Below are 20,049 nucleotides of genomic sequence, written 5' to 3' on the forward strand. Positions count from 1 at the left end.
TTATTATGATTTCATGATATATTTTTGTTAGTTTCACATTTGGCACAACAGAAACATCAGATGAAATTTTAAAATTACTGTCCCTGCATTGTATATTTGGTGATTGGAACATCCTAGCTTAAAAAAAAAAAGAGGTGGATAATAATATACATATGAACATGAAATTGTTTTTATGTATTGTTAGATAATTTAAGACTAAGGATAAAGGTAAACAGAATCTTAAAAAGGAAAATCAAGCAAACTATGAAATATAAAACACAAAAACACATTAAAGACACATCAAACTAGTATTTAAAAAAAAATGCTCGATATTGAAACAAATTACATGAACATCAACCCATATGCAGTACAGAAAATACAAACATAACCGATTAAAGAGAAGATGTCTTAACGTGTATATATATTTGCCACACAAGACTGATCCACACACATCTGCTTGGAGGAGATGAACCTCTATGTTACTATTGTAATATAGGATTAACAATGGAACATATATATTAATTGTATGCAAAAATATGTAGCAAATGTAAAAAATAAAATAACAAATATAAAAGCATTATTAGAGAATAAAGCTTTCTTTCAAGTAAGAGTTTAAAGAAAATAATTTGTATGAAATTATTACAAAAAAAAAAAAAATTATTCCAGTATTAACAAAATAACATCTGACAAGAAACAAATGATAATGAACTTGTATAGAAATGTTATCTTGTCACCAATCAAGATTTGAAAAATCTCTCTTCAAAAAAACAAAACAAAAAAAACTGTCCGAATATTATCTTGAACAACAAAAACAAAAAAAAAAAAACACATGAAAATCTAGAAATAAAACAAAATCATTCACACATTATTTCAAATCCTATGCTCTAAAAACATCTTCAACAAAAGGAAACTTTGTAAAATATTTTTGAATTGAGATTAAAAATAATAGAGGGGGGGTGACCCAAGACGACCTTATCACTACAATATCATTAAACCCCAACAAACCCACTATTATCAATCGTCATATTGTAATATCCATTTGTTGGATGGCTTTAAGAAAATTAACTTCCAAACTAACCCAGACAGAAATAGGGTTAACGTAAAAGTTAATTTCTAAAAAGCCATCCAACACATGCCGGCATGTAAAAAAGATGCTAAACTGAATATGGTGATTGAAAGTAATATCAAGTATTTTTTTTTTTTTTTTTTTTTTTTTTTTTTAATATTAGTATGATGGTGTTTTCTTTCTTTGTTTTTTTTGTAATGTTATTGTTTTATTATTTTTGTGATTTTACGATTGCGAGAAAAAGTCCTGTTAACACTATTGGTAAAATGGGAGGGGGCATACCATTGCATGTTACAGACTTTTCTATCACAAGAAGAAATAGATGGAAGAACAAGAAGAAACTGATGGAAGAAAGAATTGAAAATGAAATAGCATAGTGCAGTAGAAAAGAATAAGCTTAATCATTTTACCCTTCTCCCTCCTCAAAGAAAATGCCACCCAACCATGGAATCGTTAATAAAATCCACAATAGTTTCTAAAATACAACTATATTTTATACAAATACACCCGACTTGTCCCTCGTGTTTGTCGTTAATGCCTAACAGTCTTTATTGCATTACTATTCAATGATATGCTCTTAATGTGCACCTGTGTGTTGCAAATTCTCTTGGATATGATTTGGGTTGTGATTGCCCTCTTCTGATGTTTTTCATATTATCTTTGAAGTAACCTCACAGATAAAAAAAAAAAAATCTGGTTATGATCCATTGAGTGTAAACTACTAATGAAACGATTGCCAAAGTGTTCTCCACATATGATTGAGTGGCAGTAAAACTGATTTCTGGATATTCTTGATTGATGCATAGTGGGGTCTCATTGTATAAAATGTAGTTGTAATACACAAGTTGTGAACTTTAACAATTCCATGGGTAACTTTTTTGCGGGGATGGGTGATAAATCTGATCAGAAAGAGATCAGAGACTTGGTTGGGTAAGCTGAATATAACAAAGGAAAGAATAATATTTGAGTAATGTAAAACACATTGTTTTAGAAGTAGTAATTAAAAAAATGTTGATGCATCTATAATTATTAGCCAGACTTTACTTTGACTGCTGATTAGTTAAATATCATTTTCAAAAATTTAAACTTCTGGGAGGAGGGGGGGGGGCTAAAAGAACACAAGTTTGTTAAATATGTTCATGCTTTTCCTCTGCACTAAAAATTATTTAAATCTAAACAAAAAGTCTGTTATCACCCACACACAAAGCTTTACTATTCACTGAAACTTGACTGCCGCCTTCCCCTTTTCAAGAACTTAACTGCATTCTCCACTTATTGAAGCTTGACTTTCCCCTACTCCCACTTAAGAAAACTTGCCTTCCTCTCCCTTCTCACTGAAGCCCTGCTATCCCTGTCACCCTTTTCCTGAGGCCCCGCTATCCCTGTCACCCTTTTCCTGAGGCCCCGCTGACCCTGTTGCCCTTTTCCTGAGGCCCCGCTGACCCTGTTGCCCTTTTCCTGAGGCCCCGCTGACCCTGTTGCCCTTTTCCTGAGGCCCCGCTGACCCTGTCGCCCTTTTTCCTGAGGCCCTGCTGACCCTGTCCGCCACCTCTGTCACTGAAACCCGGCAAACCCTGTCCCCTCACACTAAATTACCCACACAAAACCCTACTAAACTACCTTTCTCTATCACTAAAATTTATCAATAAACGATACTAATTGCTAAATTAATCGGAATACTAAAAAATATTTTAAACTTGAAAAACAAATAATTTGAAAGAGGATTTCTTAAGTTTCTTACTACTTAGTTTCAATATTAAAATTATTGGAATTAACATTAAATTATAAATATTTTTATTTGAAAGCCGTATGTCCCTTAACCCTCAATGTAGGAAAAAGATTTTTTTTCTAAATAATTTTCGTTTCTACATAACAAAGGAAATATTATCAATAAAACCTGATAATCTCCCTTGAACTCTTTCTTGATTATTTCGTTTGTATTGATATTGTTCTCCTCCTGAATGTTATTCTCATGTTTTGACCGGTGTAACCTCCAACATTGAGGGTCTTTGAACTCTGTAACCGATATAAAAATTCAAACTGAACCCTTGATAATCGATAAGGAGATTATTCTTATTCTGTCAACCATTTATTTTATTCTTAGTATCATCTTTAGTGAGTATTGAACTTTTAATTTCCATAGTTCTGTCACTAAGAACTGATTAATACTTAACAACTTTAGCCGTTGAGTTACATATTCACGTAGTCCACACGGACAAAGTTAAGCAATAAAATGTAGGATCTGTTCTGATGCTACACTTCATCTCTTCTGTCTTTTGTCAGTGAAGGAGAAATCTGACTTTTGTCAAGAATTCTTTCTATATTAAAAAACAAAAATGAAGAAATATCTATATGATGTATGTACCTGTGACAAAATGAAAATATATTCCGAAAATTATATAAACTAGTATTTCAGCCCGGTGTTGCCCGGGTGTTTTGATGTGTATGTTGAGAAAAAAAAAAAGTAGTAGTAGGAAGGCAAGTTCAAACTTGTATTGCGAAGGAGGAAAAGAACGGGGGAGAAAAAACCTGACGGCTTTGCTGTTACGACCACCGCCAAACCGGAAGTAATGTAGGTTTTAATTAAGGCTAGACAATCAAAAGGAGGATGGCTTTCAAAAATATCGTCAAAAAAAGTGATTTCCCCCCCCCCCCCCTGTAGAAACGTGCCCAGTTGAAGGTGAAGCTATTAATGTTTTTAGCCAATTTTTTGGTATTTGTTGTCTGAAAGGTGGAACTTCAAAACGATACTGATCTTGTAAAAATCCGTCGCATCTGTTGAAAGTTTTAGGCACATATGCAAACATATATTAATACATACATTTATGTATTGATAACTAAAAATTTTCGACTCAAACCAATTAAAAAGCTTGCCCTATCTCTGAATACACTTTATGTAAAATTTCAAATGTTTAGACCAGAAATTGTCTGTTTAATTTGGAAGAAATCGAAGAGGTCGATTTTTTTTTTTAATTTGACCGTAATTATGCCCCCTTTACATTTGTTGTTTTGGGCTCAAATCATGTTATTAAGTTAGATCCATGTCCAAGGAACCTATATCTAAAATTTCAATTGTTTAGACCGAAAATTGTCAGGAGTTTGGAAGAGATCTCAAAGGTCAAATTGTTGAACTTTGACCCTTTACCAGCCAAATTTCTGGCCGAAAACCGATCAAAGATTTTCCCAAATCTCAGTACCCAGTATATCAAATTTTGAGTCTGTCGACTGAAAATTGACAGAGATATTGTGTAGGGAAATGCACACACACACAGACACGTTCACTTTTATAGATATACTAGCAGTTCTGCCCGGCTTTGCTTGGGCCCTATGTACTGTTCATAAGGTGATGTGCATATGTATATATTAAAAATTGTGAATATGTAAAGTAATGCCTTTCTGTATAATAGTCTTCCTTAACTACCATAGAGAAAAGACAGACATTTTCACTTTTATAGAGATATAGATAGATAGATTGGATGCAATATATAGTAATGATTTAAAAAGTATTTAAAAAAAGACTCATGCGCCACCACCGAGAATCAAAACCAAAACATTCAGCTCCTGATTTATTTTGCCTCTGCGTCAATGACTGGGCTATGAAAACATGTTTACTGCAAGGCTAAAAATTAAAACATGAACCAATAGTTACTACTTTATGCATTCGTAATGCCGGCGTTCGACCTTCATCTGGCAAATTTCATTTTTTTTTTTTTTTTTTTTTTTTTTTTTTTTTAATTTTCACACTTTTGCACCGATTTTTCCGGGCTAAAATCCAAATATAAAGTTTTGCATGGATTCAAATACCTCAGTATTTCAGTATATATGGAAACAATTTTGTGTTTACTATAAACTTTTTAAGCAAATATTATGCAAGTATAAATCATGTAGAATACCTGCATGAATATAATTACATGTAATAGTTAACTAAAGATGATTATCCAAGTAGAAATCCGAAGCAACTAATAGAGAATTAATTAACATGAATGTTTAAAAGAATATGCAAATTAGCTAGATCTTTTGCTTGTGAATGCAATTCCACAACCTATATATAAGAAAATTGTATTTTCTTTTTAAATAAATAGAAAAGAGGGTTTTTAATATGAATATCAATGCACACAGAAGAAAAACGAATTTATGGGAGTATAGATTGATCCAGTGGTTTAATTTTTACACAAGAAAATCAAATTTAATGAGTAATCTAGGAGCGACTGTTTCGCCTGCTATTTTAAAAGCAACCTAAAAAAATATAACTGAACAATTAAAATTTGTGAGATTTTTTTGTAATGCCTACAGATTCCTATTAATTGTTTAATGATTTTCTTCATAAAAATAAAACAGCTTTATCAATTTGTTTTTTTTAAAATAGATTTTGGTTTTGTCACATGTATGTACATTATGCAGATTGTTTTAGTAGAGGCCATTCTGGACAAGAACCAGTAATTCTTTTAGATTGATAAAATTTTAACTTTTGTTTTAAAGTGCCCATTTGTAGGAGCTGGATTTTCCCCATGTTACAATCTGATATATCTAACCCTGCTGTTATGAGGAAATAAATTAATCACAACAAGAATGGTTATTTTGAAGATACAGCACATTTTGTACTGACAGTGCTATTTCAAACATTTTACAGACAGAGCCTCTTAATGCAATATTTAAGTGCATTTAAATAAGATGCATTCATTGAAGCTGTGCGTTTATGGAAAAGTGCATAAACCACAGAATATAAGACAGTTTACAAAATAAAAATAAAGTGTGCTAATATTTTGCTTCCTTTATTAACAGAAGCATCAAAGTTAAACAGTGTTGATATCATTTAATCTTTTATATTGAGCTGAATTAAGGAATTGAAAACAGATAGATATGGGTGGCAGAAGAGGAAAAATATGGTAGTTCAGTTGAACTAGAGGCAGCCTCGTCTTAGAAGGAAAAGTTTGAGGTAAATGCTTATAAGATGGGTGAAATAAAAAATGTATAGAGGTGTTTTTGGAAGCTATTTGATGTTAAGACACAATCAAACGTGTCGTTTTAAGCAAATCAGAATTTGCTGTTCTTATGATTGGCACAGTTACTTATTCTAGTAAAAATTTGAAGAATTCCTAAAAAAAGATAATTTTGCACCACTTTAGTCTCCATATGAAGATTAAAATCAAGATATAACGCAACTAAATCTTGTATCTAGAATCCTTATTCCAATTTTAATCAAAATCTTTTACATGATTTTCATTGTAGAAAATGTCTAATGAGTCTTAAGAAATTGAGACTCGGGGAATCTTGCTTAGTTGCACATCAAATTCAAAATAACTTGCGCATCAAATTCAATGCAAATCTGAAATGAATTTTCAAATGGAAAATTGTGTTCTTATGCTCCTTAAAATCCATAAAAAATATTACAATTGGAGGAATAATACTTTTAAAATTTCACAAATGTTTGAGAACTCTGAATTTTTACAAAGGCTTTCTATTTTTTTTTTTTTATTTCCTAAAATACTAACTAAATAAATGTAACCTACATTACAACCCCTTATGCCTAGCAGCTGTGGTTTAAGTAATCAGTTAATTAGTTTAGGAGTGAACACTGTACCTACAAATATATGAACGCATACATTAGCCATTTTAAAATGTTATTACCCATAGATTGTAAAATTCTTAGACGTTTTTTTATTTTTTGTTAATGTCTTTTAATACAACAATATTAATAATATATTTATCATGCCTCCTATCATTCTTTATATATCTTTCTCAGTTTTTTTCTCTCTCTGCCCTGGTTTAAATTATTGCAACTTACTTTTAAGATGATTTAAAAAAACAAAAAAAAAAAAAAGTTTTTGTTAGATTTGTTTTTCCTTAGCCATCAAATTTTATGTTATGAATTTTTATTATATTCATTTTAACGTGTTTTACATGCTGATAATAATTTAACTAAGAAAATATCTATCACAGCTTCTATAATAATGCTATATAATTCAATGCATTTTTAAAACATGTTTAACTATGTGAGGAGGAGAATATTTTCAGGAATCTAACAAGATCAATAATTAGTTTTTAATTTTCTTTGTTAAAAAAATATTTTTTAAATCCTCAAATAATTAAAAAAAAATTTTTTTTTTCACCTGATAACAAGCATATTTACATGAAAATCTAAAACTATTTTGGGAAATTAAATAATTTCTTTTAAATGACAGCAAGAAATAGTTTTGTTATTTATTTGCCTTGGATAATAATATTCTAATGACTGGTAAGATTTTTATTTATTTTATCTTTTATTTATATATTTATTTGTGTATGTGTGGCCTATAGAGAACATTTTAGTTAAAAAAAAAAAAAAAAAAAAAATTTCCATGTTTGTTTTTCCTTCATAGCAGCATAAATTGAAATCTTATAGATTTCAATTTATTTTTGGGAAATTAAATTATTTAATAATAAATTAAAATATTTTGGGAAATTAAATTATTTCTTACAAATAACAAATATTTTGGTTATTTATTTACATTGGATATTATTCTAATGACTAGTAAGATTGTATTATTTATATATTTATTTATTGCATGGCCTGGTGAAAATATTTTAAGTAAAATAGACAAAGAAAAAAAACCTCTGCTTGCTGGGGGAAAAATATAGTCCCTATTTCTTGGAAAGAAAATTCCAGTATAAAAAAAACAATTCCTGATGTAAATGTGGTAATCCGTCCACCCAGGCCTGCATCCAGAGAGCCAATTCCAGCTTCGGTCAAAGAAAATGCTGCAGTACACTACACTAGACTAGATGCAAAATTCCATTATTTTTTTCCAATATCAAATAAAAAGCTCTAATATTAAATAAACCCCCATTGTTATGCAATTTAAAAAATTTTATTTAAAAAAAATTATATAGCAATATTGTCTTTTAATTGAAAATTAAACAAAAGAGATGAAAATAATTTTTATAGCTGAAAGTTTCTATCCAGTTGCATATCATGAAACTTCAATTAAAAAGAAATTCTACCATCATTTCTACATTTTATATCTATTATTTAATATACATTTTTTTAATTATTTGTTGATCTTATGATAATTTGCAAAGCTATTGGCCAATTTATTTTCTGTAGTGGGCATATTTCTCTTGATTTTGTTCTGTTTTTTTTTTTTTGTTTTTGTTTGTTTTTTGTTTTAATGTTTTGTTTGTGTGCTCCATTTTGTGTATGTATATATGTAAAATATTTAAGATTAGTTTTGTTGGAGGGGAAAGAAAAATGGACATAGCTATTAGCCAATCAGTCGGATCGATTGATGCTAACTTGTTGTCAAAGTTAAAAGATCCAGTAATAAGATTTAAGGACTTGTTTTTTCAAGTTCTTAGTGGACCTCTCACTACTTTTGAATATTAGTTTGGGTTTGGATAAAACTGGTTGAGAAGATACAAATTCTATAAAAGATTTAAAATTGTTATGATATATCTTAGTTTAATATATATTTTAACTTAAGATTTATTTTAACATCCCCCCCAACTGAAAAATATAAAATTTTCCCAATTGTCTAAAAGAAAAAAATATATATATATGAATTTTGAATAATCTATACATGGGATGCAATTACTTTAAAAGATATTAGAATACTTAAGGAAGCACAACTTTGTTGGTATTATGTTTTTACTTAAAAAAAAAAAAAATGGTGCTTGTCTAGAATCCTACCTAATTAAGACCCAAAAATACAAAAAAATCTTTGTGTCTGTTGCAGAATGAAAATACCATATTCCAAAAAATCATGTGAATTGATCAAGTAGTTTTTTTTTTTTTTTTTTTTTTAAGAAAATTAAATTTTATGAGGAAGCAAGATGGATCTGCCATGTTCAAGAAATCAAGGGAGACAACTCGATTAGGCTACAGATTTGTTTTTAATCAGCTTTGTAATGGCTGCAAAATATTAATTGCTAAAAATGGTAAATTTGATTTTCCTAGTCAAAACAAAGATTTATGAAACATGACTTTTGTTTTGTGACGGATACATGTATCAAGATTTTTCTGCATTTTTAAAAAAATCTTTTTTTTATAAGGTTGAATTCTGGATAAGTACCAAAAATTTTAATAAAAATCTAAAATTAAAACTCACTTTTGCTCATCCGCGGTAGAGCAAAACCGTTGTCCCGCTAAAAAACATGCACTGCTCACTAAAGGCCAAACCGTAACCAGAAATTTCAACTTTATCTTTCAGGTTACGACAAAAGATATCAAAGGTTCACGGGTGAGTTGAATGTTGGTGTGTTGAGGTGCTATGAAAGCAGCCAGAGGTCCTCCTCCTCCTTGCTGTGTCTGGAAGGCTGCGCGAAGCTTTGACCGGGGTTGTCGTCGTCCTACACGCACATGCCCCTCCTCTCTCTCCCTTAACCCCTTGCCTACCATGTCCTTCCCAACACACATGCACACATAGCAAACTCTCTCTACTGAAATAAGTGTGTATGTGTACATGTGGAGGGGGGTGGTCTCCCTACTCCAGAGTCTGTTCCTCAACTTGTGACAGTGAGAACTTTCAACTCTTACTGTCTAATTGCAGTAATAACATCATTATTTTAGAAATATATGTACAATTATTATCTCTGCACTGAACTTATATAATAAGAATTAAACAATAGTATATTTCCTTGTTTTAGAGTGATATCATATTTTTATTATTAAATTTTATTCATAATTTTAATTTTTTTTCCCTCAAATTTAAAAAAAGTATATTTAGTAATTTTTCAATCCCTAAGAAATAAAGTTTTTTTTTCTTTATAAATTATTTGATAAGATTTTATAATTTTTAAACCTTGAAAATCTCTAAATAAAAATTGTTAATCCCAAAGATGAAATCTTTATATCTAAACTAACATTACAACCTCTCTCTTCCCTACATCTAAGTAGGTGCTTTTCCTCATTGATACCAAATTATCTATCTTACTGGATCTATTGCTATGGTATTGTTTTTCAAAATCTTTAAAAAATATTTATTGATTGTGGAGATTGGTGTTTTAGCAGTTATCTAAAATAACAATAAACCAAAAAAAAAAAAAAAAAAAAAATTTGTGCTAGCAAAATAACCAATTTCTTTACTTTCTTTGTTGTTGGCACAAATACCTGAACATTTTTTTCTCATTCTTTCTTCCAAGTTTTTTTTTTTTTCATTTTAAAAAAAATTTTTTTTTTTAATAAATTTTTTTTTTTATAAAATATTTTTTATGCAAGCTTAAAACTTTTAACATTTTAAATATTAACAGAGAACATCTATACAATCACAGATAATTTTTCCTGCAAGTTGGCTCTCTTGAACACTGTTCTAATAATTTTTGCCATGTTAGTATTTATTGCTGCTCTGTGTGTGTATGCGTGTGTGTGTATATATATATATATATATATATATATATATATATAAATTTGTGTACTAATAACACCTTTATCATCTTAGTTTTTAATTTAAAGTTTGGTCCATAGGGAACAGGTTTTTATAAATGATCATCAGAATATTCATGTTCTTAATGTTTTTTTTGTTTTTTTTTTCTCGTTCAAAATATTTAGTTTTTCAAAGTTTGTTAAATGAAAATAGGTACTTGTTAGTAATGGGTATCCAGTGGATTTCAGTAACCCAGATAGTACTGATTATCAATGGAAAATCCAAGGTCAGTCCCAGAAACGACTTAAATAATTTACTATTTGAAAGCCGTTAGAAAAATATAAAAAGGCAGTCAACACTAAGCATGCAAAGGGGTTAGGGTTTAAAAAAACAAAAAAAATTAGTCCTTCAAAATGGAAAAAGCAGAAGAAAAAAAAATGAATTGGTGGTTTTTAAATCGTAAACAGTTTTGGCCATTCTCTATCAGTACTCAAAATTAACTGGGCAAGTACTGAAATTCTCAGGATACCTAATTCTTACAAGTAAATAAAAACAAATTTTTTGTTTCCATTCCCTGTTTATTTAAAAAATATCTTTTCTGTATCAAAAGTTTTTTATATAAAAAACAAAGAACAGCCGATCAAAAAGTTCTGTTATTAATAATTATTACTTCATGAATATATCACCTAGACCATGATTAGAAACCGGATCCTCATTCTGATCAGGCACAATTTTAACCACTATACCAAATAAACCCGTTACTTAATTCATATTGAATCGTTGTCAGCCATGAACAGGTAGAAGCTTTAAGCAATTTAAAAAAAAATTATTTATTTTTTATTGTTAATTAGTATTGCCTGTAGTGAGGATTGAACCTTCAACTTCCAGAAAGCTCACTACTTAACACTTTTTTTCCATTGCGTCACGTTCAGCAGATTTCAGAGTTTGACAAGATGTACTTGAAGGTCCACAGTTTCATTAGTTCTGTTTTTGAGAACAGTAGTTAGAATAATTCAAATAATACAAATTTTAAAGATGTTTTATCTCCTAATTATTAAAGCACAACCTTTTGTTAAATGTTTAATTCTTGTATTAATAACAATTATTGTTGTCATGAAATTAAAAGTATTTTCTTTATTTTAAAAAACTCAGAATATCTAACTTTTTTAAAATATTGTTTTAACTAACAAATTTAAGTTTAGAAATAAATTAAAAAATAACCTTAAAAACAAAAATGAAAACAATTTTAGAATATTGAGATTTTATTGACCAAAATATACTAGAATTAAATTAATAAATCATTAAAATGTTTTTTTAATTATTCAGATTAAGTTTTGAAAACACTTTGCTCTAACTTAACATTAAATGTTATGGTACAATATTTCTGAATTTCCACACTTCATGTTTTAATTCATTTTCTTAATTCACTCTTATTATAAAATACAAGAGAGTTTTCAAAGTTTCCTTCAAATTTTTACCATATTTTCCTTGTGTGTATTGCCCTCCTTCCATTTAATAAGCTTAAAAATAGCTATTTTAAAAAAGCAATATATTTTTAATAACTATTTAAATTGCGAAATAATCTTTTAATAAATTTATAGAAACATTTTTTATATAAATTTGTTATATTTTAATGATTTTTTTTTTTTTTTCAATTTCTGATGGCCAAGTTGTTAGATATCTGCACTCTACCAAAGTGGCTAAGTATCAAATCTTTGCTTGGGAGTAAATATTGTCAAATATTCCTTTCCCGCATTTTAATTTGTTGTTAGAGTTAAAATATATAAAAATACATTCCATGCATTTTATGATAAATTTATTTTTAAAAGTAAAATCAGAATTAGAATCATAATTTCGAAAGAATGTCTGATATTTTTTGTTGTTTCAAATATTAGCGCAACTTTTTGAATATGTATAACCTTTAGTGATACACATAATTTGACAAAAAGTCCTAATGAGTTTGAGTGATATTTTTTTATGTTAGTAGTCAGAAAAGCTGATGTTACCTGGTATTTAATAAAAAAAAAAATCCAAGGTTCTTTTGCCCCCAGACCACAACACTTTTTTATATTCTTTTGATACTTGTACAGTTTAATGAAGACCTTAAAAAATGAAAATATTGAAAAAAGATTATATTGTACGTATCTGTTTTGGACTGAAGATCTCCGAAAAAAATTTCACTTAATTTGATCGAGTAGTTTTTTTTTTTTTCTTTACAGCGGAAAAACATGTTTTTATGACAGCACATTGAAGGTAGACATCTTTGAATTTAAAAATTTTTGTTTGGATTTTTAGAACACTCCACAGGGAGATAACTCAATTTAAAGCTCCGACACTCCCTCTCCATCTTTAATATTAGCTTTTCTTTCTAAAAATCGAACCTTTTACTCATTATCATAACAATTTTTTTTTTCTTTTTTTTTGCTGTAAAACAAAAACTACTTGATGAAATTAAGTGAAATTGTTTTTTTTTGGAGAACTTCATTCCATAACGGATATGTAAATGTAAATCTTTTCGGTATTTTCATTTTTTAATGTCTTGATTAAACTGTACAATTACCTTTTTTTTATATTTAATTTGAAGACTGTGATCCAAGGATGTATGTTCTTAACATTGATTTGGTGAGATGCACATGATATGACAGGTATAAAAATAATTTGTAGCTTTTAACTCCCTTAAATCATTTGTGGAAATGACTGAAGATCCTTGTGTACATCTGTTTCACACCCATGACCCCGTATTAGTCATTGTATTATTTTTGAGTTTCTATAATTTACAACTTATAAATAAAATGAAGTAAAAAGTCACATTTCTTTTTATGAATGTCTGGTGTGAACAATAGATCTTTGTAATATTATTGTATTCATGTTGATAAAATATACTTATTCAAATGTAATGTAGTTTCATTATATATATATATATATATGGCAATTAAGCTACACAGAATATTCAGTGTTTCATCCACACTAGGATTCGTCAGGCTTAATTGCTTATTTTTATGACTTACTACCTAGCTCTACCTATGTATTGAGCACTGTTGAAGTAAATAAACTTTACGCATAGAATAATACTTTCGTATATCAATTTATGTGATTAAATGAAGTAGTCACACATATATATATATTAATAATAGGGAGTCAATCTCCAAAACCCTAGGTAGAGTTTGTGAAACAGACTAAACTTTGATCACATTTTTGCTTATCATGATATTCTGTTGACTTAATGAAGCGATTTAAAAATGTTTGTATTTTATATTGCCTTCATTTGCTCTCTCTCCCTCTCTCTCTCTCTGCATGCATGCAATACGCCATACTGAAAATGAACAGATTTCTTTCATTCATGCTTCTATAATGGCATCAATGCTTCAGCATTCAAAGATTGCTTTCTGCAACCTTGTTATGGTTCTTCATGAACTGTTTTCAGGCTAATCCATTGTTGTCACTTTATTTGAATAAAAAGTTTCTGCACGACCTCCAAATGGTGGCATGGAGCACCATTATGCATGGAAATGAAGCACTGGTGAAATAATTGCACATGTTTAAAACTATTCATTGTTATTCTGGGAGGCAAGAAATGGAGTCCATCAGAATTCTAGATTTACTGATATTTTAAAAAAAATCTTGGCTCATTCTACAAAAATAATTGCAGTTTTTTCTGTATTTTTAAATGAAGATTGATAATTTGGATTATTTAAACTATTGTTCTCATCTTGAGTGAAAATGAACTGAAGATGAGAACAGTAGTTCAAATGCAAATTATATGAATAATTCTATGTATTTCTAAACTGACACTGTTCTCTGCCTGTAGAATAGTATCAAGATGCAGTATTTGTTTTCTCACCAGTAAGTAAAGAACGGCCAATTCTAGACTGAGGCTTTTTTTTTTTTTTTTTTTTTTTTATTATTCCAATCCAGAGTACCCATTTCTTTAGGGAACTGGATTTTCCCCACGTTAAAAATTAAATACTATAAATCTATGTAATATACAATTACAAACCCTTTGGTAAAAGTGAATGTACAGTCAACCATGACTAAAACTGTTTAATTAACCATATACAATTCATTGTATATACAATTAGTATTGTTTCAGCGTTGCATAACCTAAAAGGTTTGATATGCCGTAAAATAGCTGGCTTTCTTCAAAGGAAGTTTACAGGAAACATAAAATTCACAAGTGATCCCTGCCGCATGTATATCCCAATCATGGGAAGATGACCTACAGCGCCTAGCATTCACAAATGATCACCCATCTTGTACAGGCCAGGCTCCATGTTATTTAATTTTGGTGATCTAATGCTAACTGGTATTTAAACACCGGTTTAATGCATTGTTTTGCTTAAGTCATTCTATTAATTGGTAAATTCCATCTAACACACGCCAGCATGTAAAATAGATATTAACTCTAATATGATGATGAAAGAAGTGTTGCCATGGTTACCAGCACAAACTAGATTTTGCATGTAGGGTTCAAATTTCATCAGGAGCACTAAAGCTGCTTTTCTCTTCTCTCCTATCTTTAGACAAAAAAATAGTAAGACTAAACTCTAAAGCTTTATTAGGAAAACTCTTGGGAGCAGGAAAACTCAAGTAACACCTGTTCTTCTCTCTGCTTATCACGGCATTGCTTTCAGTTGTCTTGGATTTCTCTTTACCACTAGGTTTTAACTCTATTAGGTCAAGAAAAGTGCAGTTGTGGATTGTGCAACCCTCATCACACAAGCAGCATTTTGAGAGGATATCCATTAATTTCAGATAGGTCAACTGCAAAATTACCACTCATATTTTCAGATATTTTTGCAACTATTTTTCCTTTTGAACATTCTTACTTGTGACCTGTGATGATTGAATTTTGTTAGAAATATTTGAAGTCAAAACTAAGAAAAAAAGTGATAATTTTATATTTTACTATATAATATAACTGAGTCATATTTTTAGAAATTCTTAGTTTGAATGTGATCAGAAAAATTTTCATGTAGTAGTAATATTTTAATATGATGTTCAGCTATAATAAATATGCAATACTTTAACTAACAGTTGAACTTTGTGAAACTAGATTAAAAAAATAATCACAATAAGATTCTTCAAACAAAATGTTTTAGAAATGTTTTACCATAAAAATGTTTTTGTCTTCCTTTACATGTGTGTATGTGCGTTTATGTATGAATTGTTCCTACTTTTGATTAAGCTTCTTTTAACTCTGCTATTCCAAATCTGTGCATGTTTTTTTAAAAAAAAATTTATTTACTTTTTATGCTTTTTCTTTAGAAAAACATTTTGGCTAATAGAATTAAGACTTCTAAGACTTGCATGGAATATTGTGTATAGGTCTTCTCTATTAGATGAGATTAAATATGAACATTATTAAAAACAAAATATTTTGATCATCACATTTAACTAAATGGCTCATTATAGTGTATGTTTCATTAAATCATATCTTCGTCCAAACACCCTTTTTTTTTTATAAGTGGATTGGACAAAGGTCATTTTTGTACGCTATTTCTCTTTTGTTGTAGATCTGAAGATAAAACAAAGAAAACAAAATGATCCTAAAAACATAAAACTGCAAATAAAAAAAAAAAATATGCATGGTAACATTTTAAAAATTAATATTTATATCGTAAAATTCTTTTAAAAATAGCATTTTTAATTACTTCGTAAATTTGACTCCCTCTGCTTAACCAACCATGCCATGAAGAAGGCCTCATTGATCAAAACATAGACTATATAAACCATTAAGTAAATTGTAAATACTAAAATTTGTTTTTAATGATATTCAAACATATGATCTGTGTATGAGTAGGTGTTAAAATGTAAGGAGCAGCCCTACATATTAGTTTTTGTCTTTGAAATGTTGTGTACAAAACCACTAGTAGAAGATGCAGGTATCACAATCACCAATATCCATAATGTCAACCAACTAAGCCTTCCACCTTGGCTACTAAAATACCCTGAAATCATCCTTGAATTAAATAACCTCCCAAAAAATCAAACCCATCCACTAACCTATCAAGAAAAACTCCTTATTATTCAGGAAAAATACCCAAACCATCAGCACATATACACAGATGGGTCCAAAGACAGCAACAAAACCAGATGCGGAGTCGTATCCACTAACATTACCTTACAGAAGTGACTACCAGACCATGCCTCAATTTTTAGTGCCGAAGCCACAGCCTTAGATATGGCACTAGATCTCATCACTGACCTTACCCACAACAAATTTATAATTTTTTTCAGACTCCCTATCGGTACTCGAATCCTTAAAGAATAAAAATTTAAATAACCCACTACTCATCAAACTGCTACAAAAAATACACACTCTCTCACAAAACAAAAGTATCAAATTCTGCTGGATCTCCAGTCATTCTGGAATTCAGGGCAATGAAAAAGATGACATAGCTGCCAAAAATGCTTTAAAACTCCTTAAAAGCAATATAAAAATTCCACATTCTGACTACAAACAACAAATAAATAATCTGATTATGAAGAAATGGCAAGAAAGATGGAATAACTGTCCAAATAATAAACTTTTCAAGATCAAGCCCACAATAGAAGAACGATTACCAGATGCCAGAAGATCACGTAGAGAGGAAGTGATTTTGTCCCGTATTCGCATAGGACATACGCACATAACCCACTCCTTCCTGCTAAAAAAAGAAGACCCTCCAGAATGTTTTGCATGCCAAGAACCTTTTACAGTAAAACACTTTCTTTTGGATTGTGGCGATCTCGCGCATATCCAGCAAAATTATTACCATGTCAACAATATGAAGGAACTATTTAAAAAAATAAACTCCAACAAAATACTAACATTTCTGAAAAAAGTAAATCTATATAAAAGAATATAACTTTAATTCAATCCAACTTTACACCCCACCCCCAAAAAAGGAAGGAAGCACATCACCTAATGATACAAAAAGTCTGATTTGACTCACTGATTAAATTAAAATATCTATTCCAAAAAAAAACAAAAAAACTGAATTCGGCATTAAATAACCAAAAAAAAAAAAAAAGAAGGTTGATATGCCGTAAAACCAAACCAAACCAAACCAAACTTTGAAATGTTGTACCATTCTGTAGTTTTTCCTGTTAATTTATCTATTTAATGATTATTAATTAACAGGTAATTTAAATAAATTTTAACCGCATCTTAAAAAGAAACCTCAGTTCTAAGATAACTACAATTATTAGTTACCTTCCTTTGCAATTTCAAGTTGTTGTCGTCTCACCATGATTTCGGTTCCAGGTGAGAATTGTCTGAAGATAGTGGGTTCAATCCTACCCAAAGCCGTTCAGAGGCTTACTTTGCCTAATCGTGGTGAGACGACAACTATGGATGGTAGTGATTGCTGAGAATGCAGTTAGGAGATTTGGAGTTCCTATCCCGTCGCGGTTACCACCTGATGAAGGCCAGAGGAATAGTTGGCCGAAACGCCATGAAACAACTAATAAAGATGAGGATAATAGTCCGCAATAAATAAATTAATAAATAATACTCATCTCAATAATGAATTCCAATTATAATCTTTATAAATAATTTTAATAACAATCTATTCCAATGAAAATGAAAAACATTAATAAAATTTTAACTCTTTTTTTTTCTTCCAAACTTAAATCAATTTTTAGACAATTCTTAAAATTAAAGTTTAAAAAAAAATTTATTTTTAATTAAAATTTAAATTTTTCTGACTTAATATTGTAGTAGTAGTAGTAATAAACTTAAAAACATGTAAAACATTTTAAGTTTATTTATTTGTAATTCATACCAAATTGGATTGCAAAAAAGGGTTGTGATTTTAATGATTCCATTGATGGTATTGCTTTGAGGTAAGTGTGGTCATTCTATGTAGAAGGGTAGACCTAAAGCCTTGGTAAGGTGTTTAAAGCGAAGGAAACTAACCCTCTTTTATTTAGAATAGGGCATCTATAATATAAATCTCACCTGTCTGTTTGTCTGCCTAAAACTTTCGACAGAGGCAACAGATTTTCACAAGATCAGTATCCTTTTTAAGCTCAATCCTTTGGACGACAAATATTGAAAACTTGACCAAAAACATTAATTCCTTCACCCTCAACTGGGCACTTTTCTACAGGTAGAGGTCGCTTTTTTCGCTGATATTTTTGAAAGTCATCCTCTCTTTTCGATTGTCTAGCCTTAATTTAAACCTACATCACTTCCGGTTTGGCGATGGACGCAACAGCAAATACGTTTTTTTTTTTTCACATTCTTTTTCTCCTTCACAATACGGGTTCTAGCTTGCCTGCCTACTACCACTTTTTTTTTTTTTGCTCAACACACACCTCCAAACACCTAAGCAACACCGGACACCCAAGATAGTAAAGAATAAACTGCTGCATGGTTGGAAATCATGCTTCTTCTGACTCAGCATAGGCCCAGTAACAAGAAGAAATAGTAAATGAAAAAATTCTAAAATAAACAGATGCACTGATGTTATTTAAAGTTTTCCCACCCCCTTGAATAATTGTTCCTCTAAGACTTTCTAGCCAACTATTTTACACATAGTCAGAGGAGACAAAATGTGTTGATACTGTTCCCAATATTAGAGAAAATAGTCCCAGATTATTCTTTTCCCAAATATATTACAGAAAATGTCATCTTGTATTGTCACTTCCACTTGCAAATTTTTAACACCACATGGTATAACTAAATGGTCACCTAAGTTCTGACCAGACCCATTGTTGTTAACTTTCATTTCAACATGATTCAGTTTTAAGTAAAAGAATACATATTCGGTAGACTTTTTACTATAATTTTTACTATTATAGCAAGCACATTAATTTGCAGTTATTTGTTTTAGGAATGAATGCTTGAAAAGAAAAACAAATCTCAAGCTGAATTCATGTTTGACTATGAAGCTTGAGTTATGAATATTTTTATAAAATTTATCAAACTAGCGGGACCTGTGGAAATTCCACACAGGACTCTTTCATATGTAATATATAGATGTTGGCATTCTGTAGATGTTCAGTGTAAATGGAGAAGCTCTTATATTACTGTAGCTCTTTTGTTAAAACTGCAAAAGTATTTATCTAAGCTAGCACGAACACCTGGTAAAGCCCGGTCATAAAGTACACTTAAATATAATATTTTAATTCTTCAGATTTCGTATATATTATTATAGAGTTAATGTTCTATAGATTTTTATATATTACTAGCAGGGGTGCCTGGCATTGCCCAGGTGTTTGAAGGTGTAAAAAAAAAAAAAAGTTTTGGTAGGCAGATAGTCTTGAACCCAAAGCCTTAAGGCGGAAAAGAAAGCGTAACATGTTACTGCGACGCTAAGAGGGCAGAGAAGTGAGAATGGTTGAAATTAAACTCTTAAAAAATGTCTGGTTTTCGAGGTCAAACATCACGCCATAGAGTAATGAAATCATGCAGAGCCGGTTAAGCTTTACGCTTTCTGTGTTTTTGTTTGTTTCCCCAAGATGTTTGGGAAAAGCAGCTTCCCACTAAAAGGGGAGTGTCCAAATGAATAGCAATTGTTTGATATGAGGGATTTTCCCCCAGATTGATCAAAGCTGATTGCCTAATGGACGTGCTGGCATGAAAAGGCAAGAACAGACTTCGCTTTCGATTTTTAGTTTCACTTTTTATATGGAAAAGCCAAACAAACGCACGGAGAGCAAGTCACTCAAATAAAAGAT

The 20,049-nt window shown here is 30.1% G+C and overlaps 1 protein-coding gene across 3 annotated transcripts in view; it reads left to right on the plus strand.

Annotated features, from left to right (window-relative positions):
- LOC145284782 (GTP-binding protein Rheb homolog) overlaps positions 1-20,049 on the plus strand; it is a 194,282-nt gene that overhangs the window by 155,141 nt on the left and 19,092 nt on the right. For 2 of the 3 annotated variants that reach the window (XM_080133749.1, XM_080133751.1), the window contains exon 8: positions 9,232-9,261. The exons of the other annotated variant lie outside the window; for it this stretch is intronic. In XM_080133749.1, coding sequence (XP_079989875.1) covers positions 9,232-9,261 — 30 coding nt within the window. The remainder of the gene's footprint in view (positions 1-9,231; positions 9,262-20,049) is intronic. 3 annotated transcript variants of the gene reach the window in all.

This window comes from Euprymna scolopes, chromosome 9, assembly GCF_053919585.1.
Source record: "Euprymna scolopes isolate OS-2025 chromosome 9, ASM5391958v1, whole genome shotgun sequence".
NCBI lineage: Eukaryota > Metazoa > Mollusca > Cephalopoda > Sepiida > Sepiolidae > Euprymna > Euprymna scolopes.